This window comes from Lepidochelys kempii, chromosome 22, assembly GCF_965140265.1.
Source record: "Lepidochelys kempii isolate rLepKem1 chromosome 22, rLepKem1.hap2, whole genome shotgun sequence".
NCBI classification, from domain to species: domain Eukaryota; kingdom Metazoa; phylum Chordata; order Testudines; family Cheloniidae; genus Lepidochelys; species Lepidochelys kempii.
Window position 1 is genome coordinate 19,202,925 of NC_133277.1, and position 27,551 is coordinate 19,230,475.

At 47.5% G+C, this 27,551-nt stretch overlaps 2 protein-coding genes across 7 annotated transcripts; one reads left to right on the top strand and one right to left on the bottom strand.

Moving 5' to 3' along the window:
• The first annotated feature begins 42 nt into the window (after nt 1-42).
• On the top strand, nt 43-11,749 carry TMEM25 (transmembrane protein 25). Of its 2 annotated transcripts, none has more exons than XM_073320954.1 (9): nt 43-247; nt 722-850; nt 1,309-1,620; nt 2,707-2,997; nt 5,209-5,340; nt 5,519-5,549; nt 6,301-6,401; nt 6,727-6,813; nt 9,865-11,749. In XM_073320954.1, the coding sequence occupies exons 2-9, from the start codon at nt 763-765 to the stop codon at nt 9,936-9,938; spliced, it is 1,116 nt and encodes a 371-aa protein (XP_073177055.1). In that variant the 5' UTR covers nt 43-247; nt 722-762; the 3' UTR covers nt 9,939-11,749. The 2 variants fall into 2 exon arrangements, with proteins under 2 accessions (XP_073177055.1, XP_073177057.1); XM_073320956.1 differs by having other exon boundaries at nt 47-247; nt 6,727-6,804.
• On the bottom strand, nt 4,755-27,542 carry IFT46 (intraflagellar transport 46). Of its 5 annotated transcripts, none has more exons than XR_012155930.1 (13): nt 26,319-27,536; nt 25,822-25,918; nt 25,168-25,244; nt 24,081-24,214; nt 22,829-22,903; nt 22,629-22,722; nt 17,713-17,841; nt 17,139-17,257; nt 15,603-15,669; nt 15,045-15,105; nt 14,212-14,297; nt 12,838-13,088; nt 4,755-12,044 (listed from the first exon to the last, which is right to left on the bottom strand). XR_012155930.1 is itself a non-coding variant. In XM_073320957.1 (12 exons), exons 1-12 carry the CDS (start codon nt 26,334-26,336, stop codon nt 12,993-12,995), a joined length of 1,056 nt encoding a protein of 351 aa, XP_073177058.1. In that variant the 5' UTR covers nt 26,337-27,415; the 3' UTR covers nt 11,996-12,992. The 5 variants fall into 5 exon arrangements, 1 of the variants encoding a protein (XP_073177058.1); XR_012155928.1 differs by having other exon boundaries at nt 17,139-17,260; nt 26,319-27,415; XR_012155929.1 differs by having other exon boundaries at nt 4,755-12,082; nt 17,139-17,260; nt 26,319-27,415.
• Between the last annotated feature and the right edge of the window lie 9 nt (nt 27,543-27,551).

A 27,551-nucleotide genomic window follows, 5' to 3' on the forward strand; every position in this document is an offset into this window, starting at 1 on the left:
CGCCCCCCGCGAGGCCGGGACTGCAGCGGGCGGGCGCAGAGCCAGGGCCGCTCCGCTCCGCTGCGCTCGCTGCCGCCGGGGCCGCGCCGGGCCGGGCCGGGCCGCGCCGCGCGCTCTGCAGCGCCCTGCCGGGATGGGCGGGCCGCTGCCCGCGGGCCCCTGCAGCGCCCCCGCGGGCCTGAGCGCTCGCGGGGCCGGCGGGGCTCGGCGGGCGCAGCTGCTGATGGGGCCGCCGCAGTGATCCCAGGTAACCGGCCTGCGCCCGCCGCGGCCTTGGGGCTCGCTGGCCAGCAGCGCTGGGGGCCGCCGCCCGGGGGGAGCCTCTGGGGGGCGCGGGGCATCGGCCCAGCCCGCGCGCCGCCCCGGGCTCCTCGCGCCGCGTGCCCCGCGTGCCCGTGCGCGTGCCCCGTGAGGGCACACCATGGGGACGGGCGAGTGCGCGCGCTGTGCGGGGGTCGGTGTGAGCCCCCCGTGCGGAGGCCTGGCGGGGGCCGTGCTGACAGCCCGGGGGCCCGCAGTTTGGGTGGTGACCGCTGGGAGCTGGCCCCTGGGGGTCTCCCGGGGTGGTGGGGCCGCTGTGGGCTGGCACGGTCACCTGGCTAACAGCCGCCGCAGTGATCGCCCCTCGCTTGGCCGCGCAGGCGGCGGACCCCAGGTCAGGGGAGCAGCATCCCTGCTCCGCCCTCCCCATGCACTCAGGTCCTGTCTGACTCCCTCCTAGTGCTGGGCGCTGGTGAAACTGGGGACCCGACCGGAGCACACATGGGGCTCACCAGGAACCTGGCCGGCTGCGGTGCCATCCTCTCCCCTGCACTGCTGCTGCTCCACATTGGGGCACTGGTGCAGTCAGGTAAGGCCCTTGCCTGGAGGGGAGTCCCCGTGCCCTGTGGGGAGCTGGGCAGGCCTGGGCCCTGTGCATGGACAGTCCATGCAGTTCTCGGACTGGACTTGCCCCCTGCCTCCATGCCAGCTTGTGGGGGGCCCCCTGAAACTGAGTGAACAGGCGCCGAACCTGGCCCTCTGCGTTGGCTGTGAGGCAGGAGGCTCCTGGAGGCCATGCCTACCAAGACTCCCTTACCTGGTCTGCCGCAGTGTCCTGTGCCCTGGCTCCCCAGCTGGTGTCTTAGCCAGCTCAGAGCAGCCCCACTTAGATTCAGAGCCTCCAGGGACTTGTTCCAGCCGCCTAGGGCCTGTTTCTATGTTGGTGAAATGGATCCCTGGTGTGTATGGAGTGGGAGCAGGGCATAGGATGAGCTCCTGGCTCAAGTGTGCTGCTTTGTTGGCTTTTCCCTCCTGATTCCCTGGCAGGGCTGGGGGAACCAGATCCCAAGATCAATGGGCAGTCACTGTTGGTGAGCACCATGCAGGAGGATGAGAGCCGGGACTTCACCTGCCAGGTGGACAGCTGGCAGGCCATGCCCATGCTTACCTGGTACCTGAATGGCAAGAAGCAAGAGACCAATGGTTCCACAGTGTTGGCCACCTTGGCTGAGGCCTTTGAGCAAAGCTCCAGCACTTTCACAGTCACGGCGCAGCGCGCAGACAGGGAACTGAACTGCTCACTGACAGACCCAGCCTCTGGCAAGACCTCCAACGCCTCGGTGCTTCTCAACGTGCAGTGTAAGGGCTGGCCCCTTGGGCTTTGCCAGGGCTCCTGCTCTGTACAGGCCAGGTCCCTCGTCCGGAGAAGTCATTAGGGGAGAGACCAAGGGGCACCCCTCCCCACAACACACACCTTAATCCCATTTTGCATCCCCTCTGCTATTCCAGCCGTGCCCCCTCTCTCCCTCTACAGCTCTGATAATACCCCTTGATTCCAAGCCATGGCCCCTGGCTATTCCAGCCTGGCCCCTGCTCTCCTCCCAAGCTCTCAATCCTGACCCTCAATCCTGACCCCACTATTCCAGCCCTTCCACTTTTGCCCCCAGCTTTGCTGCTGCTGCTCAGTCCTGGCTCGCACCCCAAGCAGAGGTGGCTGGTCATACAGAGCTCTGAGGTGGACACAGTACCCTGGGCTCCACCAGATATATTTCTCTGGAGATCTGAGGAAGGGTTAGACCCAGCTCCCCTGAACAGAGAGGCTAACAAGACCCCTCCTGCACTTTCTCCAGCCAAGCCCTAGGCAGTTAGACACAATGGAATGGCAGAGGCTTCCTTCCCACCCATGGTTGTGTGTCTGGACCAAGGAAGCAGCCAGAGCAGGGGCTGGACTGGAAGGGGTTAGTTGTGGAGTGTCCTGGATGCCCTGGCCAGTTGCAGGGAGGCTGTCATCATTATTCTCATTAGCAGCTAATTGGGGCCCTCAGGAGCTCTGTGCTGCCAGCACCTCAGGGGTTTGAGCCCCGCATCTCATGGTCAGATGTGCAGAGAACACAGGACACTGATCTGAATCCATCACTAATAACAACGAAGCCTCCTCATTAAAGTGCTGCACAAACATGAAATTATGACTTTTCCCTCCCACCGCTGAGACAGGAGGCCAAATTCAACCCTGGCAGAGGAACCCTGCCCCTCAGCTCACAAGCCCCTGCTCCCAGCACACAGCCATCAGCCCTGACCCCCAGATTCCTGCTCTAACCACTAGACCCCGCTCCTTGTTCCCCAGCTCTAACTACTAGACCCTGCTGCCTCTCCAGTGTTCACTAGGTTCAAGACCAGGGGCCAGCTTTGTTTTATACACATTGGTTTGTGTCCCTTCTTGCCCAGTTAAACCGGAGATCATGACGATGAATGCCAAGTACCAGGAGGCCAAAGACCCAGGTCTCTTCATGGTTCTCTTTGTCCTGGTGCGGGCCAATCCCCCAGCCAGCATCACCTGGATAGACCAGGACGGGCATGTGATGGTGAATACATCCGACTTCCTCATCCTGGACACCAAGAGCTACCCCTGGCTGACCAACCACACCGTGCAGGTGCAGCTCAGCAGTGTGGCCAAGAACTTCTCTTTCACCGCAGCCAACAATGTGGGCATCACCAACTCCTCCATCCTGCCACCAGGTAGGTGGGACCCCTCTGGGAGTTGGGCACTGGGACTGGAGAGTGTTGCAGAATCAGGGCCCTTCCCCCACATTTCATCTTGGTCTGGGGTGATCCACAAATCCGGCAATGGTGGGAGAGGCTGCAGCCAGTGCAAGCAGGGCTGTGGGGGCAAGTGCCTGAGTGAGGGGATGTCCATGGGGAATCCAGATGTTCTGAGAGCTTGTGGGGATGGACACTTCTTTCCTGTTACTGCCCTGTAGAGGAGCTGATACCTCCTTTGTCTCCCCAATATACACACCCCTGCCCTGGGGCAGGATCAGAGCTGGCGCCTCCTGGAGGGGAAAGGCCCTGTATCCCATTCCCCCCCAGAAAGCATCTGTTTTGTGAGAACAGTTTTACAGAGGAGCCCAGCTGTGTTTCACGCTCCCTGCTTCACTTTGGGGGAACTGGGTAGTGAATGTAGAGACCCATGTTATCCTTCTGAAGCGCAACATCCCAGAGCTGAAAGCAATTATGAGCCAAATCATAATTCTTCCTTGTGGGCTTTTAGGCACATATATAAAACAAATGGAAGAAAGGGGAAGTTGTTAATAATGAATATAAATCAGAAGTTAAGAATTGTAGAAAATTAATAAGGGAAGCAAAAGGACATAAGGAGAAATCTGTGGCCAGCAGAGTTAAAGACAATAGGGACTTTTAAAAATATATTAGGAATAAAAGGAATCCTAACAATTGTACCAGTCCACTGCTAGATGGAAATGGTAAAATTATCAGTAATAATGCAGATAAGGCAGAAGTGTTCAATAAATATTTCTGTTCTATATTTTGGGGAAAAACAGATGATACAGTCTCATCACATAGTGATGATAACACTCTTTCCATTTCGCTACTATCGCTGGAGGATGTTAAACAGAAGCTAGACATTTTTAAATCATCAGGTCCAGATAACTTGCATCCAAAAGTTTTTAAAAAGTTGGCTGAGGAGCTCACCGAACCATTTATGTTAATTTCCAATAAGGGTTGGAGCACTGGGGAAGTTCCAGAAGACTAGGAGAAAGCTCATGTACCGATTTTTAAAAAGATTAAATGGGACAATCCAGGTGATTGTAGGCCTGTCAACCTGACATCGATCCCGAGCAGGACAATGGAGTGGCTGATACAGGACTTGATTAATAAAGAATTAAAGAAGGATGTAATTAATGCAAATCAACATGGATATATAGAAAATAGATCCTGTCAAATAACTTGATATCTTTTTTTTATGAGATTACAAATTTGGTTGATAAATGTAATAGTATGATGAAATAGATTTCTGTAAGGCATTTGACTTGGTACTGCGTGACATTTTGATTTAAAGAAGTAGAATAATATAAAATTAACATGGCACACAGTAAATGGATTAAAAACTGGTTAAATGTAAATGTATCCATCTAGGAGCAAAGAGTGCAGGCCATACTTACAGGATGAGGGACTCTAGCCTGGGAAGCAGTGACTCTGAAACACTTGGGAGTCGTGGTGGGAGTCAGCTGAACATGAGCTACTACTGTGATGCTGTGGCCAAAAATGCTAATGAGATCTTGGCATGCATAAATAGGGGAATCTTGAGTAGGAGTAGAGATCATTTAACCTCTCTATTTGGCACTGGTGCGACTGCTGCTGGAATCCTGTGTCCCGTTCTAGTGTCTACAATTCAAGGGGAGTGTTGATAAATTGGAGAGGGGTTAGAGAAAAGCCATCAGAATGATTAAAGGATTAGAAAATGTGCTTTATAGTGATAGACTCAAGGAACACAATTTATTTAGCTTAACAAAGAGATGGCAACTCGATTACAGTCTATGAATATGTACATGGGGAGCAGAGACGGGTAGAACAAGATCCAAGGGCTGGAAATTGAAGCTAGACAAATTCAGACTGGAAAAAAGATGTACATTTTTAACAATGAGAGTAATTAAGCACTGGAACAATTTAGCAGGGGTCATGGCGGATTCTCCATCACTGCTCTGGGAATTTTGGGGCAAGTTCCCTGACCTGTGTTATAAGTTCAGACTAGATGATCACAGTGGGCCCTCCTGGCCTTGGAATCTATGAACCTGTGATGGGGGAGCTGTAGATGCCAGACAGCCTCTGGTGCTGTAGGGGAATGGCCAGTGAGCACAGCCTGTAGGGTGGTGTAGGCCTGTGCGTGCTGCGTCTAGAGGTCTCTAATGGGGGTGGCTGGCTCTGGTGCAGGTCTCCTGGATACCCGTGTGGAGCTGCCCCTACTGGCCATCATTGTTGGAGGAGCCTTGGCACTGGGGACTCTCCTCTGTCTCAACACCCTCATCATCTGTGTCATCTGCAGGAAGGGGAAGAAGGCGTCAGGTGAGAGGGATGTGTCCTTGCACTGCTGGTGCCCTGGACACCAGGACTTTTCTTTGGGCCTGGGAGCGCTCCCTCCCACAACCCCTTGGGTCACGGGCCCCTGTGCCCCTGCTGTGCCCAGCTCTGTGTAAAGGCCAGGATGCCAACTTTGCCCCTAACACACTCTCTTCTTCGCTAGGGCTCTCTGGACCTATGCTGCTGCCTCCAAGGTAACCCACCCCTGCCCCTCGCTGCGGGGTGTCTGTCCTGATAGGACTTGGTGGAGGGGTAAAAGTGCCTTATTATCCGCCCTCCCCCACCGAACAGCCTGAAGCCTGCACCTCCCCTCCCCCCATGCACCAGTGCCAGCCTCTTTAACCCCTTCACTGCTTTGGCATGTGCAGTTTTTGGGGAGGGTCTGGGGCCACTAGGAGCACATGGGGATGGCTGAGCTCCATGTGGTGGGATACCCTGGGGCTGGGATAAGTTTGACATTGTTGCAAGGTGCCAGGTTCACAGTACTGGAGATTGGAGTCCTCTATCCCCAGAGCAGGGGCAGCCTGGGCACCCAAGCCCTGCCCTGCCCTGCCTGGAGAGACCCTGTGTAGGGGCAAGGGGAGAGTCCAGAGTGTAGGGCCAGCTGGGGCTGACTGTAATTTGGGCCCTTGGGAGCTAGACTGACTCCTGCCAACTTACTTCAGAGAGGGGCCCCAGCTGCTGCGTGGGGAGAGTGTCCAGTCCCTACCAGGCTGGGCAGGGCTTCCTATCCAGACCTCCCCCCTCGATCAGTGCTGGTTCCATGGGACACAGATGTAGCAGCAGGGGCTGAGGGCCAACCCAGCCCGGAATGAGCCAAATCCGCTGACACCTAGGCATGAGCTGGGGGCCGGGCCTCTGGGCTGGGGGGGGGGCCTGCGCTGCAGTATCTGCTGTGCCACAGGAGGGGCTCTTGCAGCCATTCAGTCTTTGTTCTTGCTGCAGCGATTCCAACAACCTGAAGTTGAACAGCGTGCGACTGCCCCGAGAGAACATGTCCCTCCCGTCCAACCTGCAGCTCAATGACCTCACGCAGGAGGCCAAAGGTGCGTTCCTTACCAGAGCCAGGCAGTTTAGAGGGATGTCCCTTCTGAGCTGGGCCCAGCTGCCCATAGCATATAGGGTGAGATTTCTCATTGACCCAGTGTGAGCCTTTCCCCAGGACTCCTCTCCTGCCTCTGTCTGGGGCAGTGGCTTCTCCTTTGATTGTAGCTCTGAGCACTGGGCTAGGTCCCTGCTGCATTTGGAGGGGGGTTGGGACTGGGCCAGTATCCCGAGGTAGGGGAGTTCCAGCTCTGATGGGGGAAGTATAGATATGTGACACAATGTGTGTGATTCCTCCTCACTCCAAACATGTCCTTCCCCTGACAGCCAGCCATGGAGATGCGGGACTCCAGACCAAGCGGAAGGACGATGCCCTATCGGAGGCAGAGAACAGCCTGGGCCTTGGTAATAGAGGTAGCAAGTCTGGGTGGCCCTGTAGGGGCAGGGAGTGGATCTGGGAGAGGTGGTTCCATCCTGTGATAGACTAGTGCAAATGGCTCACTACTGGGTGCAGTGTCGGCAGCAGCTCTGCACTGGAAGAGTGGGGAGATCACGTATAAAGTGGGAGGGCAGCTGCTGCGTGGGGATGACAGTGTGGGGGCTCAGAAGGGCCATACTGCCGGCTCTAAACCATGGGAACCTCTTGCTTTGGGTCAGTGCTAATATGGCCCTACAGGCAAGTATTAGATAAACAGCAACGTACGCCTACCTCTTTGAGCAGGATCCCTCACTGAACCTAATTGCCCACGCTGTGGTTCAACTTTCTTTAAAACTTTGTAGCAAACATAAGGAGGTCAACAAGCGTGTGGGCAAGGGGTATAGTGAACTTAGATTTTCAGAAAGCCTTTGACAAGGTCCCTCACCAAAGACTCTTAAGCAAAGTAAGTTGTCCTGGGATAAGAAAGATCCTCTCATGGATCGGTAACTGGTTAAAAGATAGGAAACAAAGGGTAGGAATAAATGGTCAGTTTTCAGAATGGAGAGAGGTAAATAGTGGTGTCCCCCAGGGGTCTGCTCTGGGACCAGTACTATTCAACATATTCATAAATGAGCTGGAAAAAGGGGTAAACAGTGAGGTGGCAAAATTTGTAGATGATACAAAACTGCTCGAGATAGTTAAGTCCAAAGCACACTGTGAAGAGCTACAAAACATGATCTCACAAAACTGGGTGACTGGGCAACAAAATGGCAATGAAATTCAGTATTGATAAATGCAAAGTAATGTATATTGGAAAACATCCCAACTATATATATAAAATGATGGGGTCTAAATTGGCTGTTACCACTCAACAAAGAGATCTTGGAGTCATTGTGGATAGTTCTCTGAAAACATCCACTCAATGTGCAGCGGCAGTCAAAAAAGTGAACAGAAAGTTGGGAATCATTAAGAAAAGGATAGATATGATATTTTCTGTCTTATTATTGCCTCTATATAAGACCATGGTACGCCTACATCTTTAATACTGCGTGCAGATGTCGTCGCCCCATCTCAAAAAAGATATATGGGAATTGGAAAAAAGTTCAGAAAAGGGCAACAAAAATGATTATGGGTATGGAACAGCTTCCATATGAAGAGAGATTAATAAGATTGGGACTTTTCAGCTTGGAAAAGAGACGACTATCATATCCCACCCCCTTAGAGGTCTAGCAAATCATGACTGGTGTGGAGAAAGTAAATAAAGTGTTATTTACTCCTTCTCATAATGAGTGGGGCATAACGAGTGGGGTCCTGCAGGGATCAGTTCTGGGTCCGGTTCTGTTCAATATCTTCATCAGTGATTTAGATAATGGCATAGATAGCACACTTATAAAGTTTGCGGATGATACCAAGCTGGGAGGGGTTGCAAGTGCTTTGGAGGATAGGATTAAAATTAAAAATGATCTGGACAAACCTGAAAAACGGTCTGAAGTAGATAGGATGAAATTCAATAAGGACAAATGCAAAGTACTCCACTTAGGAAGGAACAATCAGTTGCACACATAGAAAATGGGAAATGACTACCTAGGAAGGAGTATGGCGGAAAGGGATCTCGGGATCTTAGTGGATCACAAGCTAAATATGAGTCAACAGTGTAACACTGTTGCAAAAAAAAGTGAACATCATTCTGGGATGTATTAGCAGGAGTGTTGTAAGTAAAACAGGAGAAGTAATTCTTCCGCTCTACTCCATGCTGATTAGATCTCAACTGGGGTATTGTGGCCAGTTCTGGGCACCACATTTGAGAAAAGATGTGGACAAATTGGAGAAAATCCAGAGAAGAGCAACAAAAATGATTAACGGTCTTGAAAACATGACCTATGAGGGAAGACTGAAAAAATTGGGTTTGTTTAGTCTGGAAAAGAGGAGACTGAGAGGGGACATAACAGTTTTCAGGTACATAAAAGGTTGTTACAAGGAGGAGGGAGAAGAATTATTCTTCTTAACCTCTGAGGATAGGACAAGAAGCAATGGTCTTAAATTGCAGCCAGGGATGTTTAGGTTGGACATTAGGAAAAACTTCCTAACTGTCAGAGTGGTTAAGCACTGGAATAAATTGCCTAGGGAGGTTGTGGAATCTCCATCATTGGAGATTTTTAAGAGCAGGTTAGACGAACACGTCAGGAATGGTCTAGATAATACTTAGTCCTGCCTTGAGTGCAGGAGACTGGACTAGATGACCTCTCGAGTTCCCTTCTAGTTCTGTGATTCTATTACGCAAGAACTAGGGGTCACCAAATGAAATTAATAGCAGGTTTAAAACAAACAAAAGGAAGTATTTCTTCACACAAAGCAGTCAACCTGTGGAACTCTGCCAGAGGATGTTGTGAAGGCCAAGACTACCAGGGTTCAAAAAAGAACTAGATAAGTTCACTGAGGATAGGTGGCTATTAGCCAGGTTGGGCAGGGATGGTGTCTCTAGCCTCTGTTTGTCAGAAGCTGGGAATGGGTCACTTGATGATTCCCTGTTCTGTTCATTCCCTCTGGGGCACCTGGCATTGACCACTGTCTGCAGACAGGATACTGGGCTAGAAGGACCCCTGTTCTGCCTTCTCCACCTAGGATGCCCTGCTCTCCCACCTGCCAGTGATCAGCAGGTGCTGGGGGGGAGGGGGGAGCTGATCTGGGGCTGCAGGTGTGTGCTGAGCACCCACTATCTTTTTTCTGGGGGTCTCCAGCCTCAGAACATGCACAGTGTTGGTGCTGTGTGGCTGTTCTGATGCTCTTAATATTAACTTTACATGTTTAGACCTTAGCAGAGGTTGTCATTATTTCAAACCTATTTAACTTTAAATGGGCTGAAAGTGGAGGGACTGACAGGCAACTGGCATGGATATGCTTTGAAATGGCCTGAGTGTTGGGGCTTTAGCGAGCCTGGGAACAGTGTAGCACCTGCCCCATCAGCTTAATACAGCTGCATTCCCTGACCCACAACCTGGGCTGACTGTGCAGTAGGCCCTTGTAATGGGATTTCTTTTGTCCTTCAGGTTTCGTCCAGTTCCCGATGGTTGGGCACATTTACAAAGTGTCCAGCATGAGCAGTGATGAGATATGGCTGTGACTGCTGCGGGGTCCAGGGTATCCCTCAGTCTCCTGGGATGAGTCCACTGATCCATCAGCACTGCAGACCCATCCAGGAGCTGCCATTCTCCCCAGAGGCTCCCCCAGGATCCCAGACAACAGAGCCAGCTCAGAACAAGTTCTCCGTGTAACCACCTCCAGAGCTCCAGGTGAGAAAAGTGCAACGTCACTAACTTCTTGTGACTGCAGGTCTTCCACACCATCCTGCCCCAAGGATCTCTGGGTTCTTCAGCTCTCGCACTTGAATAGGTTAGCTAGTCTCACCTAAAACATCATGGAGTCTGATTTTTAAGAACTCTCCCGTGTGCGGGGAAACAGGTGGAGCACCAAGAATAGGAATGGCCTGTGCTCCTGCCCAGCAGCAAGAGGAATTCATGCATGCAACAGCCATGGTCATTTCATTTCCACTCAGCCCTGGGAGCACCCAGCTATGTCCATCTCTGAATGGATCAGGGCTACGTTCTGGAGCTCCTGTGAGGAGTCTGAAACTGGTGGGAGTGGAAGAGGGGGAGGTAATATCAGCATCTTAGGGAAGTAAATGAGTAGAGGGGGATGGGCAGTAAACCTGCCTCACTCAAACTCCAATCTCAGTCAGTCATACATTCCCTCTCAGGCCTGGCCAAGTATCTCAGTCCAGTGGCTCCTGATGTTGGTGTCCAGTCTGACTCCTGGGGCTGGTGCCTGCTGCTCGGAGGGGAGAGAGAGTAGGAAACCCAGAAGATCGGGATCTAGAGGTTCCAAGACTACTTTAGAAAACGTGGCCTGTCCCCTGTGTATGTTGAGTATCATACAGTGGGAGATGGAACAGACTTACCTCCCCATGGGGCTGGGAGGGGAGAAGCACTCCAGGAATGGTATAGTGCTAAAACCTGAAATAGCAAGCAGTGAGGCTGTTATTTGTCAGCTGCTCTAGTTCTGTGTACTCACTCTGCTCCGGAAAAGTAAACCTCACCAGTTTGGGACGAAACAGCAAAAAGAGTGCGAGTACCCCCTGGTGCTTCTCAGCCTCCAGTTAACTCCAGCCCTGTATTGGGAGAGCAGTGATGGTCTGCTTCTGGGTATCCTATAATCAACCTCTTTGTGAGAAAAAACATGGGGTAGTTTCTGCTTGGAGCCCACAGCTGTCTCCTGGAGAAGAACTAGAGTAATAAAAAGGGAAGTCCTTAATCTTTGAAAAGAACATTTATGAGAGAGGTGTCCCTGCTCTGCCCTCATTTACACTCATGCAATTCCCCTGTGGACACTGGACAGGTATGGGTGTGCCTGAGGGTAGTTATCACTCTAATTCTTCACCCCTCTGAAGCTAGGCACTGCAGCACAGAGGACACTTCTATGTGAAAAACCACTGTGGAACCCTAACCCTCCGTTGCAATAACTGGTGTGTAATTCCTACAGTCCAGAGTTGCTGCAGCACCTGATCACTAGGATGGCACTGAGGTTTTTAGCCTTTGCTTTGTTAGTGTCTTGCTATGGTGACCGTCTCTCTCGGTGAACGTGCATCTGGAAAGGGCAACTCTTTCCTGGGAGACTCCTATTTGTGACCTCTCTCTCATGCCAAGAAGTCGGCTTGGCCTGGGTGCCAGTGAATAAGCACAAATAGAGGTGCTGGTGGAAATAAATACACATGGCCATACAGGCTGACCAGCCTCTGAGTAAAACATTAAGCTATGCATCAAATTATCTAGCAGCTGTTAGCTCAGTTACTTGTTTTAAAATGCTGCATTGTTAGCTGAGGCATGTTTTTATGTAACTTAGGCACTTTAAGAATAAAATGCTATAATCAAAGTGTAATACAGAGCTGCTTCTGAATTGACTGATGCTCTGCCTCTGGCAGGAGTTGATGGGATGGCGGAACCTACCTTGGCTTAGCTGCTTTAATGGCTGACTCCCCTGAGGGAGCCTTAAGTGGTCTTCGCCCCAATGATCTCTTTCAGAGCACTGACCCAACAGTGTCTGGAAAATTCTTCCAACAGCAATAAACCAAATAATTGTCTGTAGCAGTGACTGGTTGTTTCTGGTGATCCGTCCTCTTCTCCCAAAATGCAGGACATGGCTCAGAGGTAGTGCCCTCATCTCTACCCAGAGGCTGATAAAGGGGACATTTCATGTGTTAACTGATGCTACCTACAGGAAACAAGGGGGAAACAGACTCCACTCTGCCTTAATATGAAGGTAGTACCACCCTCTGCCTCCTGTCCATCCCCTTAATTTTCTCCCTTGAGTGGCTACTACTGGGCTCCTGCTACAGAGCAGAGGTCCATCCACAACACCACGTTCTCCCCTTCAATTGCTTCCAGTGACAGCTCTTCCCCCTTGCAGCACAGGTTTACACAAGCACATGAAGCGTGGTGAACAGATCACTATTAGAAATGGCTGAGCCCACCTCCAGGTGAATGACATGTTTGTGGCCCTTAGTGCTGTTCATCTCTCCATTTAGTGGCTGAATCTTATACTCATCTCAAAATGGAGACTGCTGCAGAGAAGCAATTCAAAGCCCATTCCTGCAGTGAAGTCCTGGTTCCCCAGCAATGCAGGCTGGGTCTCTGGGCTAAATTATTTTAAATATTTGTGTGGGGGAGAGAGAGTCAAGTTCCCAATCATTAGAACCAACTCTGAAGCTCAGCAGGCTGCAGAGCCACAAGGTTCAGAGTCTAGGGAATGGCTACAAAAGGAGTCCAAACATCTGCATGGGCAGAGGGAGGGTTATGTCCTTAAGGAGATGCTCTGCCCAAGCTGATTTCAAGTATCAAAGACACCGTTACCCTTGCTGAGGTGCTCCCACTCACAAGCACTTGTTTAATGCTGAATCCTCTGGGAATGAGCCAAAGGAAAAGGGTCATGCAGCATTTACAATTAAACACCATGAGCTAAATTCTGACCTCTGCTAATTCATCGGAGTCGTACGCTGTCCATCTGCCAGTACACACAGAAAGACTGAGGTTTCAGTCATGCTTTGCCTTGCTCTGCTGATTGGCTTAGGCCAAGGCTCTACTCCTAGGTGCAGGTCCCAGCTCATGAAGAAAGGGTCTTTTTCTCAGCTGAAGCTTAACACTTCTGTCTCTCCTGCTTGTGAGGGTGGATTCGATGGAGGACTCCCTACCTTTCTCCCTTCAGCCAGGGCTTTGAAATGCTGTGGGGGAAAGGAGACTGCATTAGTGTAGTTACTTGCTCTCGTCACTTGACGACACACACAATCAGCTGTTTAGAGATAAAATATTTAGACCACCAACTCCCAAAAAACCATCAAATTCCACTACGACAATATTGTAAGCGTGAGGCATTCTTTCAACTCACCCCCACAAAAAGGTACACCTCTAAGCAGAAATTGATGCAATTTGAAAAGCTACTCAACTACATTTATGAAACATAATGGCTTCCTTTCCACTCTACACAAAATAATCTGTTATTTAGAGGAAGAAACTACATTGATAAAAAGAGAACGTTGATGGAGGAGGAAAGGGGAAACACGGGGCATACCCCACACCTCCATAAATACATTAATAAAAAATGAAAAGTACATTCACATTCATCAGTGGAACCTAAGTCCCCTTAGAAATAAGTGAATTTATTGTACAGGGATGGGCAAATACTGGAGAGAACGTAAGGAGGATTTCTCCATATATAGCATATTTGTCCAAAAAATAAAGACATTTTGGAAAATCCTTGGAGACTCGAGAAGGGAAATAACAGGGCGTCAGTATTTTATTGAATTGTCCTGCAAACTGCTTTTTATAAGAGCCCAAAAGAATCAATCATTCATTCTCCAGCTGCTAGTAGAAGTACCACAGCATTTGGTGGAAGAGTAGTGACTCTAAAACCAGTGACAGAGATCAAGAGGTGTGGGAAATTCTGGTACTAGAAAAAGTAACTTAAGTCAGTGTTCTACATCAGAGATAGAATAGCATGTATTGACAAAGGGGGAAGTTGGTTGGAGTTTGCTGGAAGAGGGTCACTATATGCAAGTGTTGTATGAAGGAATGAATCCTTGTGAGTCATGGGCATGGGATGTGTGCAAGGTCAAAAATGCATTACAGCTAAGATTATTAGGAAATAACGGTAACACTTCAGAAAGTGATGTTCTTTGGCTAGGACAGGCACTGTTGTCCTGGGCTCTTCAGCAGTGCAGGGGAGCTATTGTGAATTTCAGGACAAGTGACTTAACACTGCCTCTCTTTCTCCCTGCGTGCCCCCACCCCTTGAGCATTCTAACAGTGATAGCCTGGAAGGTGGCGGACAGGGCTGGAGTCACCTACCTGTGAGTTCTTGAACTCTGAATACAGCGAGAAGAGGACATGCAGGGACTGGACCCGACTCTTATAGACAGGAATGTCCAGAATAGCTAGGACAAAATAACATAAGGATACTGAGCACAACCCTGCTGCCTGGATATTGGCCCCCTCCGAGTAGCAGTATCCTCTGAGCAGCCCCAGTGTTTGGGGCTTTACACATTTAGTTCTTTCTCCCAACTGCAGTCACCAGGAGATGCATCAGCTTAGGTCAGGGCTGAACTTAACTGCAGGTGTCTTACATTTCCTAACTGTCGTTCCATCTCTAGTGCTACTAGGCTACAGTGCAGTCAGGAGGTTAGCAGTGAATGGTGAATAGGACAAAGCCTGAACCGAATATCCAGAGGGAACAGACATATTTAGAAATATGGGACCCATCTGTTTCTTTGCACAAGGACATGATACTGGGAGCACAACACCCATCTCCAGGAAAAACAATTTTTGGAATGAAAGCTCTGGGTCAGGGTTATTCACCTTGATGCAGTGTGGAACTGCTAGAGGTTCTGAAGGGACCTCCTATCAGCCTGCCCACCGGGGGCAGGCTCTCTCCCACACCTGGGGCATGATGACATAAAAGACTAAGCTTGAATGGGAGGGGAATGCAACTAATTCACCTGCAATACCTCCTCCAAACAGCCTGAGAGCACTGCTATCGGGAGGAAGTGCTGCCTGCTCAGGCACCCCTCTAGGCACATAACACTTTAGTTTGTGCATGGTGGTGCTTGGAGGATGGCGAGGAGCTGGCACTCCGCTGCCTCTGAGAAGAAGATGAGAGTGACACATACGGGTCCTTTGCTTACCACATATCATGTCAATATACTCAGCCAGGCCACAGTTGATGTCCGCAGTTGGAAGGCTTACCTAGGCAGGACATGGTAAGACATGGAAAGAGTGACTCATGATCCAGCTCTTGTTCAGTTCCCATACAGCAAGAATACGTACTAGTGTTACCCCAGCACAGAGCAGGCACAGCCTGCTTTATATGGAGGGAAGCCTCTGGGGCCCATTCTTCGCTTGGTGTCTTTACCAACACGTGGATGCCCGTTCACTAGGAATTGAGCTGAAACTCACTCATTTCACACAGGCCACTGAACAGGCATCATAGGGTGGCAGCTCTCAAGCACCACTGACTGACCTGGCTGGCTTGAGTTGATGAGCTAGAACATACCAAATTAGCCTGGTCATTGGTTGCAAGGTGGTTTTCCATTATATTAATACAAGAAACCCAAACAACTCTGAGCCAGCCTGCGTTAATGAGGGATAACACAGAGTAGGCAAACAGGCCAAAGTGAAACAAAAGCCCAGATTATGCCTGTAATACACAGCTGGGGTAGCTGTTAGACAGGCTGACAACATACCTTTCCCAAGAGCTCCTCAAATTCTGGGGACCATTCTTGCATCAGAGTCTCGATATCAGGCATTGGCCTGCAAGGGGAGAAAAACAACCCTGCACGTAAACACACAGTATGCCAGGATTAATTTTGCTGGATGTGGGGCTTCCTGACAGTGCACTGACAACAGACTGGTGTGAATGGCGAGAGTGTGACAGCAACAGCACTCTTGTCCTCACAGAGAAAGAAAACAGACACACATTCGCGCCTATAAGCACACACAAGTGTGGTACTGATTAAGTAGCTTTCACAGTAGTCAAAACAAGGTGCCAACTCCATATTGCAAGAGACAAGAGCAAGTCATCCACAGATTTCACTACACCTGCTATAGAATGAGAGTTACCGTACTACACCTCTAGAGGTCTGGGATCAAGTCTGATTTGGATCACATGGGAAAATGAGTTTGATGGTCTCAGATTAATCCACACATCTGGACATCACAATCTATATACGCTACAAATCTCTTCACACGAGAGGCTTATGGGACAGCAGTGGGGCTTGCTGGCTGGGACTGAGGAGTTTTGGCAGAGGTGTGTGGTGAGCTCAGGCCTGGAAAAGCGGGGAGTATGCAAGTCAGGATTGGGGATACTGGCAAAGCAGGGTGAGAGCTTTTCTAATAAATAATAATACCTTCCTCAAAGCACTTTGCAAAGGTGCTCAGGATTTAGAGGGGGACCAAACTCACTTGCAAAGTTAAAGACACAAACACAAACAGCTGTATGTTTCAAAATCAAGGGAGAGTTTTGCTGAGGAGTTATGAATCCATAGGAATTTCAGTTAAGAGTGGATGAGCCAAGTAAAGGTAACATGGAGAGAATGCACACATTCATTCTTAACTCTTGCCTGTGTCAGAGATTTTGACTTGTACACACAATCCATAGCTGTAACCATTTACCAAGTATCTGATGAGAGATCAATTCCTTCTTCACAGTCATGGCAAGAATAATTCTGATGAGGTGATGTTTTTATCTTCTCTAAATAAATCATTAGTCTAACTCTGTATCTGCATTTCTAAAACCCCTTTCACTGCAGTGCAACATACTGTAGGTCAACAAAGTTCCTCCTCTCTCCTGACTCTGCATTTTGAAAAGAGTTAATTATAGTTCTTTGCTGTCATACAGAGCCTTTCATCTCAGGGTATCTAAGCACTTCACAAACATTAGAGAAGCCCCTCAGTCCTACTCTCAGGTAAGTCAGTATTACTATCCTCATATGACAGGTGAGGAAACTGAAATACAAGGTAAGTGACTTGTCCAACATCAAACAGGTCAGTGGCAGGGGGAAAATAGAACCCAGGAGTCCCGACTCTTAGTCTCCCCACTCAAGCTACTTACACATGCACCCTTTCTACAAGGGCAAACTAGAGCTATCCGAATTACACAAAGTCAGCAGGAGAGAAATTCCATCCATTAAAGGATACTCAAACTGCATCTCTGCATGTAAGACAAGTGGTAAGGAGTAAGCCGAGTAAAATACAAATGCGGGAGGGTACAGAGAGCTCACCTGGTGTAGTGCACAGTAGCAGGAGGTTTGAAGCGATGTAACTCGCTGATGCTCTCGATCCAGTTATCAATAGCTTTGGGATTCTTCTCTGCATTCTCCAAGCTCTTCACTTTTATTTGCTGCTGAGAACAGAAATGAGAATCTGGAGACAGACTTTCCAAGGCTGGTGGGTCCCTGCAAACCCTATGCTTCATTCCTGGCTGGATTGTGTGGTTTTGGTCTCTTTCCCAGCTGCGCTATACTATCCAGTGTCTGCATATTGGAGCAGAAGAGCAACTGGGAAAGAACACAGTGACCCAAACCAGACAGCAACAACCACAGGGGAATGAAGCTCTAACCCAAGGAAACAAATGGATCCAAAGTCTGTTTATGAAGACGTGTGTGTGAATGAGAGCAGACACACTATAGTCTAAAGGCGTGGGTGGGAAAGATGTTTTCCTGTTCATGAGAACTTAGTCAAATCCTCACTGTGCTGTAACCATGGTAGTGGTACAGCCACACAGGTTAGAACAAGACTCCATCTTTCTACCAAGCTTAGTGTGGGGTAACCAGCTCTTTTTCCTTCGTAACTTACTGCAACATTGTGCTGTTTGGAGTTTTCCGTTAACCAGAGAGAGAGCACCGTGGAATCTGACTGTTTTGTGGATGGCTCATCCAGTACCAACAGGCCAAGGTTATCTGGCTTCCCATTGGGACATGGAACCTGCAGATAAACAAAGAGGAACTGAATTTTTTTTCTTCTAAATTCAAAACTAGAGTTTAAAGGCTGTTTAAAATGAGCTTCTCTAAGTTATAGACTTGGAAGATCAATTTTCAGAGTAACAGCCGTGTTAGTCTGTATTCGCAAAAAGAAAAGGAGCACTTGTGGCACCTTAGAGACTAACCACACGAAAGCTTATGCTCAAATAAATTGGTTAGTCTCTAAGGTGCCACAAGTCCTCCTTTTCTTTTTGGAAGATCAAAAGAAACAGACTGGCCTTAGAGAAAGAGGTGACAGAGAGAGAGAGTTGTAGAGCTGTATGGCAATTCTGGAGCAGAAAAAGAGCTGCAGCTTAAATGGGATGCTACAGAAAACAGAGCAAGAAGGAACATCAGAATTAAACGACTACCTGAAACCACTGAAGGAGGATGTACATGGTAAAGTTGTTAAAGCTGAGCTCACCGGAAGAGGTGAAAGTGGAGAGAGCAAAAAAAGCTCTGCTCTGTCCACTTAGGTCTCATAATAGACTCAGAGATCTGATTGTGAAATTTCATCATCATCAGCAGAAAGATTTAATTTTAAAAAAACAGAGAGCAGTCAGAGCTTTTACTTAAAGGCCTCAGTTTTTCCATAACCTCTGTGCCCTTACTTTAAAAGAGAGAAGAGAGCTGGAGGAAATTACAGGAGCACTCAGGAGGCCAGATATCCACTACAGACGGGGATCCCATTTACACTCTCATACAGCTTCCAAAATCAGTAGTATGATACAGTAAGAGACTGTAAATAAGAGAAACCAATACACTCCAGTCACTCGGGTTAGAAATCCAAATCTCAGACATACTGGAGGATAATCCAGAGGTAAAACTAAGGATGAAATTCTGAAAAAAACCTTGGTAGATGGTGAAATCCAAGAAAAGAAGGATAGGAAAATACAAGACAAAAGACTGAAATAGCAGAAGTGAAGCTGAACAAGAGGACTTGGATCCCTGAGGGACATGTGAAGAGTAACTATGTTAATGTTGTAAGAAGAACAGTACTAAATTTGCTTTAATTGTGGTGATCATAACTCTGATAACTGTGTTCTGTATTTTAACAAGTAGACAAAATAAAGGACAATAGGGGGACTACATAGGGGGGCATGGACAGAAGAGATTGGAGCAAACTTAGAGCAGATGGGGAGGAGCCCATAGGGGTCCTGTATTAATCCCCCCCATGTAACTCAAATGACCAGATGGTAATCTATCCCTGTGATAGAGGATTAAGATCCCATAAGAGAAGAATACCCCACCTTTGGATTGCAAGAGAAGCAATCAAAGAGTTCATAGGGAGAGTACAAAGGTTTAGGGTTCAGCAAAGGACATTTGTTTTGGGGACTGATTTATACACCATGTTGGTATTTTATTTTTGGATTTAAAAGAAGAAGAATGCAGGAGAGGGGAGGAACCAGGGAGGCAGTGGGGAATTAATACAAAAAATACTATGGAAGTTCACAAACCGAAATCAAGCCATATTCAGGCACACAATTGTGAATACACTGTAATTAGAAATGAGAGAGAGAATGTCCACACAAGGATTCATGCCTTCAAACAGCTAAAGCATCATAATAATTTCAAGTTTTTCCATAAGCCATTCTCATGATCCCACATGTGGCAATCAGTTAGACCCCTGAGCATGTGAGCGAGAATCAGCCAGCCAAGCACCTGAGAGAAAGGATGCTTGGTGCCACTCAAGAGCTGTGGGTTTCCCTGTCCAATGTCCCCAGCTCCAGCTGTGGCCACCCCTGATGCTTGAGAGGAAGGAGATAAAAAACAAAACAAAACAAAAACGGAGTAGATGGGGGAGCATCCCTTTCTGACCCTGGCTGATGGTCAAAAGAAACACTGAAGGATGAGCTTTTAGGAACATAAGATGAACTGGAAGTGAGTCCCAGGATTGCTGAGCCTTGCCCCCTACCATCACAACCAACCTTGACACACAATCAGACTCATAAAATTGTCCAGCTCTCTCTGAAACTAATTGAGTTGTTTGCCACCACAACTTCTGTTCCAGAACCTCACCCCTCTGATGGTTAGAAACCTTCTTCTAATTTCCAACCTTAATTTTGTGCATGGCCAGTTTATACCCAAATACTGCAACATTTTGGAGACTGGGAAATTATACTTGGAGGAGACTTCAAATGCACACATATTCCTTACTGGTACAGATTGGATAAAAGAGACAAGGTGGACAGGGAAGCAGGTGCAGCATTGATTTCTCTGATTGCTGGAGAGAATTGAACACTGGGGAACAAATTCACACATTTTAATTCATACCCTCATAATATATATACTAGACTAGATTTAATGTTAATCACTAAATCCTTAGTGAAGCAGACTAGTGCTATGGAAATTGGCACCATTACATGGTCAGGTCATGCCTCACTGGAAGTAATATTTGTTAGCATCATCCTAAGATCACTTTTTTGGAAAATGAACTGCTTGCTTCTGCAGGACAAAAATGAGGTTGCAATAACTAAAAAGGACATTGTTCTATACTTTAAAATAAATAATAAGACAATATAAAAAGGTCTTCTCTGGGAGGCAGGTAAAGCAGTATTTAGGGGCCAGTTGATAAGCAGAGCCTCTAAATAGAAAAAAGAAAGCAGCACTTAAGAAAAATAAAACCAGAATTGCAGATAAAAATGTTGTGACATTCATAACAACACAGGTTCAAAAAAGTATATAAACAAATAACTAATATCAGGGGAAACTGAATGTGCTGATGGCAGATGCCACTGAAAAAAACCCTTAGGTATAAAAGCAGATGTTTTATGAAAGAGGAAATAAAAGTGATAAGATAGTGACACAAAAATTAGAGAGGAATAGATTATTCCACCAATTAAAAAACCATCAGCAAAAAATAGTTACACAACGCAGTGAAATATATGCTACTTTTGTTCCTTATTATAAAAAACCCTAAACTTCAGAGTTTGACCTATCTGAGGTAATTCAAAAATATTTGGAATTAGCAGGCTTGCCAAAGATAAACAAAATTGATAAAGAAACTTTAGATAAAGAAAAAGAAGAAGAAGAAATCTCAAAGGCAAGAGCAAGGATAGAGAAACAACACTAGCACCTGATGGTTTTGCAGCTAAATTTCACATAGTAGTTAAGGAGTTATTAGTGGGTCCCTGAAGGGTATCTTCATTGCCATTCTGCTATGGGAGGGACTTCCACAACCTATGAAAGAAGCTACTGCTGGTCTCCTGAAAGTTGGAAAAGACTTTACTTTATGCAGCTCCTATAGGCTTATATCACTGATGAATCACAGCGAAGATTTTAAACAAAAATACTAGTTAGCCAACTGCCATCCATGCTCTCAGTTTATATAAACCCAGATCAAACTCGACTCATTAAGGATAGACAAAGTCAGACAATATTTGGAGAGTACTCAATCATTCATAATGCCAGTTTAAAAATAATCAATTAATTTTGTTATCACTTGACCCAGAGAAAACTTTTGATAGAATAGGGCAGAACTTGCTATTTCAAGTCCTGTCCCATACAACACTGGCCCACGGTTCCTTAATTGGATAAATGCTCTTTACATGAACCTAAAAGCAGCTGCGTGAATTAATGGTGCTTAATCTCCCATGTTTGAATTATACAGAGGGACTAGGCTGGGATGTCCATTGTCTCTTACTTTTTGCATTGGCCATGGTGCCTTTGCATTGAGGATAAGGAATAATGAATTGAGCACAGAAATAAAACTTGCAGGAACACAACAGAAAATAGTTTTTCATGCTGCTGATATTATTTTTTTTTTATCTAACCCAAACATTTTCCTAAAATCAGTATCTAAAAAAAAAAATCCGTGACTTTGGAAAGTATCTAAATTTAACAAAATTTTGACAATTCTGAAATGTTAGCTATGAATTTGCTAGACTCTGATAAGTCATTCCCCCAGAAAACATTTGGGTACAAATGGGCAACAAATTCTATAGGGTAGCTAGGAATTCAAATCTCAAACAACCTAGAAGAGTTATATAATTAAAATGTCAAACCATCAAATGTCAGCAAATGAAAAGATCTGGAGTGCTGGGGTAAATTTTCCTTTTCTTGGTTGGGAAGAAGAGCCACAGTTAACATGCCATGGATATCTTTCTTGTTTCAAAATTTTTTGTAACCACCCCAGATAAAAATCCTAGCAGGAATACAAAGGAGGATGTTAGATTTTATATGGAATATGAAAAGAGAGAGTGAGTGCAGATACTTCACTCAGACCCATTAAATGGGTTGGACTAGCTGTTTCAAATATTACAAGGTACTGTCAAGCCAGCCAGCTCAAAATAGTAGCAGATTGGGAGCATTCTAATCCAGTCACACACTGGGTCTTTACTGAAAAAGAAAACTGTGGCTGTGTAAATATTGCTAGGCTACCAAGGATTAATAAAAAAAATCCAGATATTTATACAAATCCTTTAGCAAAGGCTATTCTATGGGTCTGTGAAAGAACTAGATAAAAAAAACAAACAAAAAAAAAAAACTTATCTCCTGATACTGTGACAGGGTGCACCAACCCCACACTGGTCCAGCAGGGGTTAACCCCACACTATGGGCCGAGGAGGCCAAGTCCCCATAAGTGGGTTTGAGCCCTTAGTCTGGCACCCTGTGTGCTGAAACTGCTGCTCTTCCAACAAAGAGAAAAGCAAATGCTGCTTCTCTCACTAAATTAATATTGTTTTCATGGGAGAGAGCACTGTTTGATCCTGCACAACAGGAGTTACAGGGGAAGGTCTGAAAGCTGGGTACCTTTAAGAAGGCATCAATGTCCCCAACAGCTGGAATGAAGTCTGGAATGAAAGGCTGCAGTTTGTGTTCAAGCTCTATCATTTGTGGAGTGTACCTGAGAATTACATGGGGAAATTATCATCCAGGAAAGAAGCATTTCCTTCTGTAAACATTTCACCCCCCACAACATCCCAATGCAGACTAGTTCTCCTTCTACTCACCTCCTTATATACTGGAAGAGCTCTTTAATCTCTGCAGACACTGGTAGATACTCGTAATCTGCAGGGTTGTAGGCACTAGAGAAAAGAAGAGATATTCAAGACCAACAGATTCATGCAGATTAACTTTATGGGGTACTTATATCTGATTCTCTGTGGATGTGTTAGAGGAAGAGAGGGCCTTGGATGCTTTCCCCAGTTTAGCACACCTATGCGGAGGGGTGGATCTGGCTACAGAATAAATTTACAGAAGAGATCAAGAGAATCCAGTCTCTGACATCTTTAGGAAATGCTGCAAACTCTTCCTCTTTGAAGACGTGTTTCCACCATAAGAACACCACTCACAACACTGACACCCCCTTTTACCAGATACTCCCTTTTTTTGATTGGAGTTTAATTAATAATACCATGGTGATGGGCAGCAGACCAGACTTTCAGAAAAGTTATATTACAATAAGTGTAATGATAAAACAATTATTTCCCATGGGCCAGGCTGGCTTGCATGCTAGACATCTGTATGCAGATGAATTGTCTGCAAAAAGGCAATAAATGTACTCTTTGTCTTTGTGCAGCACAATGCATTGAGCATATTAATGGGCCCCCTAATGTACCATGCCCTCTATTAGTGCTAGTTTATTATACTAAGTGTCAGTTTATGCCAGGCTCCTGGGTACCCCCTACACTACCTCCAAGAGGCTGATTGCATTGGTTATAAAGTTCATGAGTAGGTATTTGCAGGAAGAAAACTGGGCAGCTGTATTTGAAATTTAAGAATCCCATCTGTGTCAATAAACAATCCAATTTTCAAGCTGTCTAAGAACAGTTCTATTATATGAACAGTGCGTCTTTTCTGATGCTTTTTAAACCCCAGTGACACTCTTTCTGTCCACATGGTCAATGGAATTCCTCCTCCTCCTCCCCACTTAATATAACTATATCCTTGTATCTTCATTTTCAGGGCTGATACTCTGAAAACAGCTCTCCAAACCTTGGATTCAGACTTACAGTTCCCATTGCAGCACTCCAACCATAGTACCACTGAGCTGTTTGGGGATACTTGCACCTACACATTATCTACCTCAGCTTTTAAACCCCTCATTCCCACAATAGCTAACCTAAAGACATATCTGCACAGTATTGTTAGACTGTAACATTATTCAACTGGGTTGTTAGGAGTCTTCTCTCAGAATGGAGACCTTGACTTTAATTCACATGGCTACTCTCACTGTTATTAGGAATTAATAATCCCTCATACCCCTCCAGAGGGGCTCCATGCTCCTCTTCATCATCGTCATCATCCGAGTCAGTTTCAGACGAGTCGTCCTCATCCTCCCCATCCTCATTCTCACTAAATACTCGCTGCGGGGCCAACTGGGCTAACTTCTTCTCCTAGGTCAATGTTAAAACCAGAGTTATGGTGCAACATACATTTCCACCAGCCCCATTTTCCAGCTCTATCATCTTTCATTCTAAACAGAAAACACCCTCTGTCCAAAACTGCCACAAATGGGTGGGGCACAGCTGTGTAAGAAAAAACAACTTCCTCTAATAGCATGGAAAAGGAATGCCAGCACAGACATTTAATCTAAGGTTGCCACTGCTCTCAGTCTGACTCGAATGAATGGTTTTCAGTGGTGGTGGGGGGAATGTTCAGTTCTAATAAATAATAATTTGTCTTTCTCCTAGAGGATCTCAAAATGATTTGCAATCATTACTCCGACCTCTCCAAGTCCCTGCAAGGTAGCTGGTAGTATGACCCCACTTTACAGCTAGAGAAACTGAAATACTGATGGGGGGGAACTGGCTCGCCCAAAGTCATTCCACTGATTGGTGGCAGAGATGGAAACAGAACCCAGGAGTCCTGACCCAGAGTCATCTTATCTTCTCTAACCTTTAAAAAACACTCCCTACCTTTACAGCCAAATGTGGGTGTAAGCCCTTGTTTTTCCCATCCCTCTTTTTATCCCACTTCAGCCACTGCGTGACAATGGGCCTGGTATTCATTATATCCACACTGGATGGTGTCAGCTGCCATGATGTGAAAATCTCCTTCCAGATCTATTCTTCCTAATACACTTAAATTGTTCCATCTGTTCTAACTGAAGGAAAGAGCAATCTGACCCTTCTTACCTTCACCCTAGTATAAATAACGTGCCTTGCCAAAAGATACTTCAACTACATTTCTTTCTACTCTAAATGTGTCAAAAATCACAGAACTTTCCAAGCTGTTTTCCTGCAATTTCCCCAGTAGGACTCAACATGCAGATAACAAGGCCCCAGTAGATGGGGCTACAAAATGCTGTGATCAAGCATAACAGCAGAGAACATGGGCAACCTCATACCTTGTTTATTTCTTCATCATACTCATCACTGCTGTTATCAGCCATGTTTTTGAGCTGTGGGCGTGTGGACCTCGGACCTGTTGAAGAGATCACCAAGAAGGTTTCCGTATGCTACCCAAGTTTGGGTTGTGGGATTGCGACATAGATTGTTACATTGAGGCACTTACGAATGAAGCCCTATCTACACAGGCCTTACACCCAAGTTTAACAATCATGCTTATTCACATTTTCAACTTGCTTTGGCTGAACTAGAATATAATGCAGGGGCTAGCCATGGTGGTGAAGCCCAAATCCATGTTAAACCAACCATGTCCTAGATGCAGACCTAGATTTCAGTGACAATTGCCATTACCACATCTGATCTCACTAGCTTTGTTGCAATGAGCACATTTCATTAATAAAAATGTGTGAATGTATTCTATTTTACCGCCTGATAGTAATATGCTCATGAGCAAATCCCAGTGAATCTGATCACTCTCCCAATTTTATGGAGAAGACTTAAATCCCATCAGAATATTTTTAAGAAGATATAATAACCAAGATCAAGCTGCCAATAGCATACCTGAGGTTGGTCAGCGTGTTAGTTTTAAGGAAAGAGACAAACGGTTTTAGTAAGACAGACAGAAGCAGGATGTGAAATTAGGCTTTCCCTACCTTGCTGCTGCGGAGTTGGTGTGTAGATACTGGCAACCTCTTCTGAGTCGTTAATCTCTAGACTCTCATCATAGGGCTGGTTTTCAACTATTTTGGTCTAATAATAAACACAAACACTTTCGGATGACGTTTATAGGGCCGCACTTTCCCTTTCATGGTATTATGGGCTCGCCCTAGTTCATGACCGCAAAGCACTTTGAAGATGAAAAACCTCTTTAATCTGCTCATGTGAAAGGTCCCATCTGCCCCTGGGGGTGCCTCACGGAGGGACCCAGTTCGGCACGTGGGCGCTCCGCGGGCCGTCGGGCAGTTAGGGACCCAGAAGCCCCGCATGGCCAGTGCCCCCAGGCCCGGGGCTGGCATCCCACCGAACGCCCCCGGCGACTGTTTTACTCCCCACGGGCGCCCCTGCGGGACACTCGGGTCCCGCCCCCGGGCACCTCGCGCCGGGCTCCCTCCCCCGCCGCGCCTCCTCCCACAGGCTGGCGCTCGGTCACCTGCAGGGCCTCCGCCATGTCCCGGCCTTTCAGGGCCCTGCTCGCCGCCTGGACTCCATCCCCGCCGGGCCCAGCCTCTGTACCGTCACCATAGCGATTGGAGAGCAACTCTCGCGATAATTTGCAGCCCCAGCTCTACGACTTTCCGGCGACCAGCTCGCCTCACCCAGGATCACGTGGAAGTCTCCTCCCCCTAGTGTCTATGGTTATGGGAAAGCTTTGAGCAGCGGCCCCTAGTGGTCGAACAGCTTCACGGCAAGAAAAGAGTGGACGGCGCGTCGGGTTTTGGTTCGCCAGCCCCATGCACAGCTCCAACTCAGGCTGGCCTTACTCTAGATCGGGTTGGCTTGGTCTAGCGCACTATCACCCCGCCCAGTGCAGGAAGAAACGCTCCGAGCTGTTCTAGTTCGAGCTAGATTGGTTTACAGCACTGCAAACTCCCATCGTTTTAAGGCGGGAAGGATGGGAAAGGGACTGCAGTGTTCTAAAATGGACTAGACTGACTCCGAGCAAAGCAAATCCTTCTAACGCCTCTCGGGCTACAAGGCAAGGGGCGCTTTCTAATCCGTCATAACTTGCCGAGCGCACGTCAAAGCCTCCGTCAGCCTGTCTGAGAAGAAAAGTGTTGCAGCGGTGCGAGTGGCAGGGTGTTAGAAAGACAGGGTGGGGCGGGAACATCTTTTATTGGACTAACTTCTGTGGGCCAGTGCCTCAAGCTCCCGAGTTTGTCTCTCTCACCAACGGAAGTTTGGTCCAATAAAAAAAATGTTACCTCACCCCCCTTGCCCCTCTGGGAAGGCAAAGGCGGCAGGGGTTAGGTTTGCGCTACATCAGGAGTTTTCAATCTGAGGTCCATGGATGGAGAAAGCAGGGGCGGGATTGGCAGACCCTCTCTCACCATGAGGTCTTCAGGTGGACAAGGCCCGGACTAGCCTGTGCCCTAGATCCGTCTAGAACAAACTCCCCTCAGCTTCACTCTGGTTGCATCGACAAGCCCTCGCTCCAGGCTTGGCCATGCCCAGCGCTCCCTACGGGGTCAGCTCGCCTGCTGTGGGGCATCTGGCGGAGAGGCCTGGGGCGGGGGCTGGTCTAGAGCAGTTGGCTCTAGAAGTGGGTGGGAAGCAGACCCGAGAGCGGCCCTGGCGCAGCAACCCCCCGGGCACGGGGGACGGCAGGCGGCTCAGAGGCAGGGCCCCACGCCGGGGAAGGCGGCGCGGCCCTCCCCGCATCGCG

Excerpts from the sequence above, each read along its gene's own strand:
- IFT46 (XM_073320957.1), bottom strand. Across the intron at positions 17,261-17,712 it reads CCAAACAGCACAATGTTGCA|CAGCAAATAAAAGTGAAGAG; the intron begins GTAAGTTACGAA and ends TTCTGTTCTCAG. Across the intron at positions 15,670-17,138 it reads GCTACTGTGCACTACACCAG|GCCAATGCCTGATATCGAGA; the intron begins GTGAGCTCTCTG and ends CTCCCCTTGCAG.
- TMEM25 (XM_073320954.1), top strand. The coding sequence starts at position 763 with ATGGGGCTCACCAGGAACCTGGCCGGCTGCGGTGCCATCCTCTCCCCT. Across the intron at positions 2,998-5,208 it reads CTCCTCCATCCTGCCACCAG|GTCTCCTGGATACCCGTGTG; the intron begins GTAGGTGGGACC and ends GCTCTGGTGCAG. Across the intron at positions 6,814-9,864 it reads CCTGGGCCTTGGTAATAGAG|GTTTCGTCCAGTTCCCGATG; the intron begins GTAGCAAGTCTG and ends TTTGTCCTTCAG.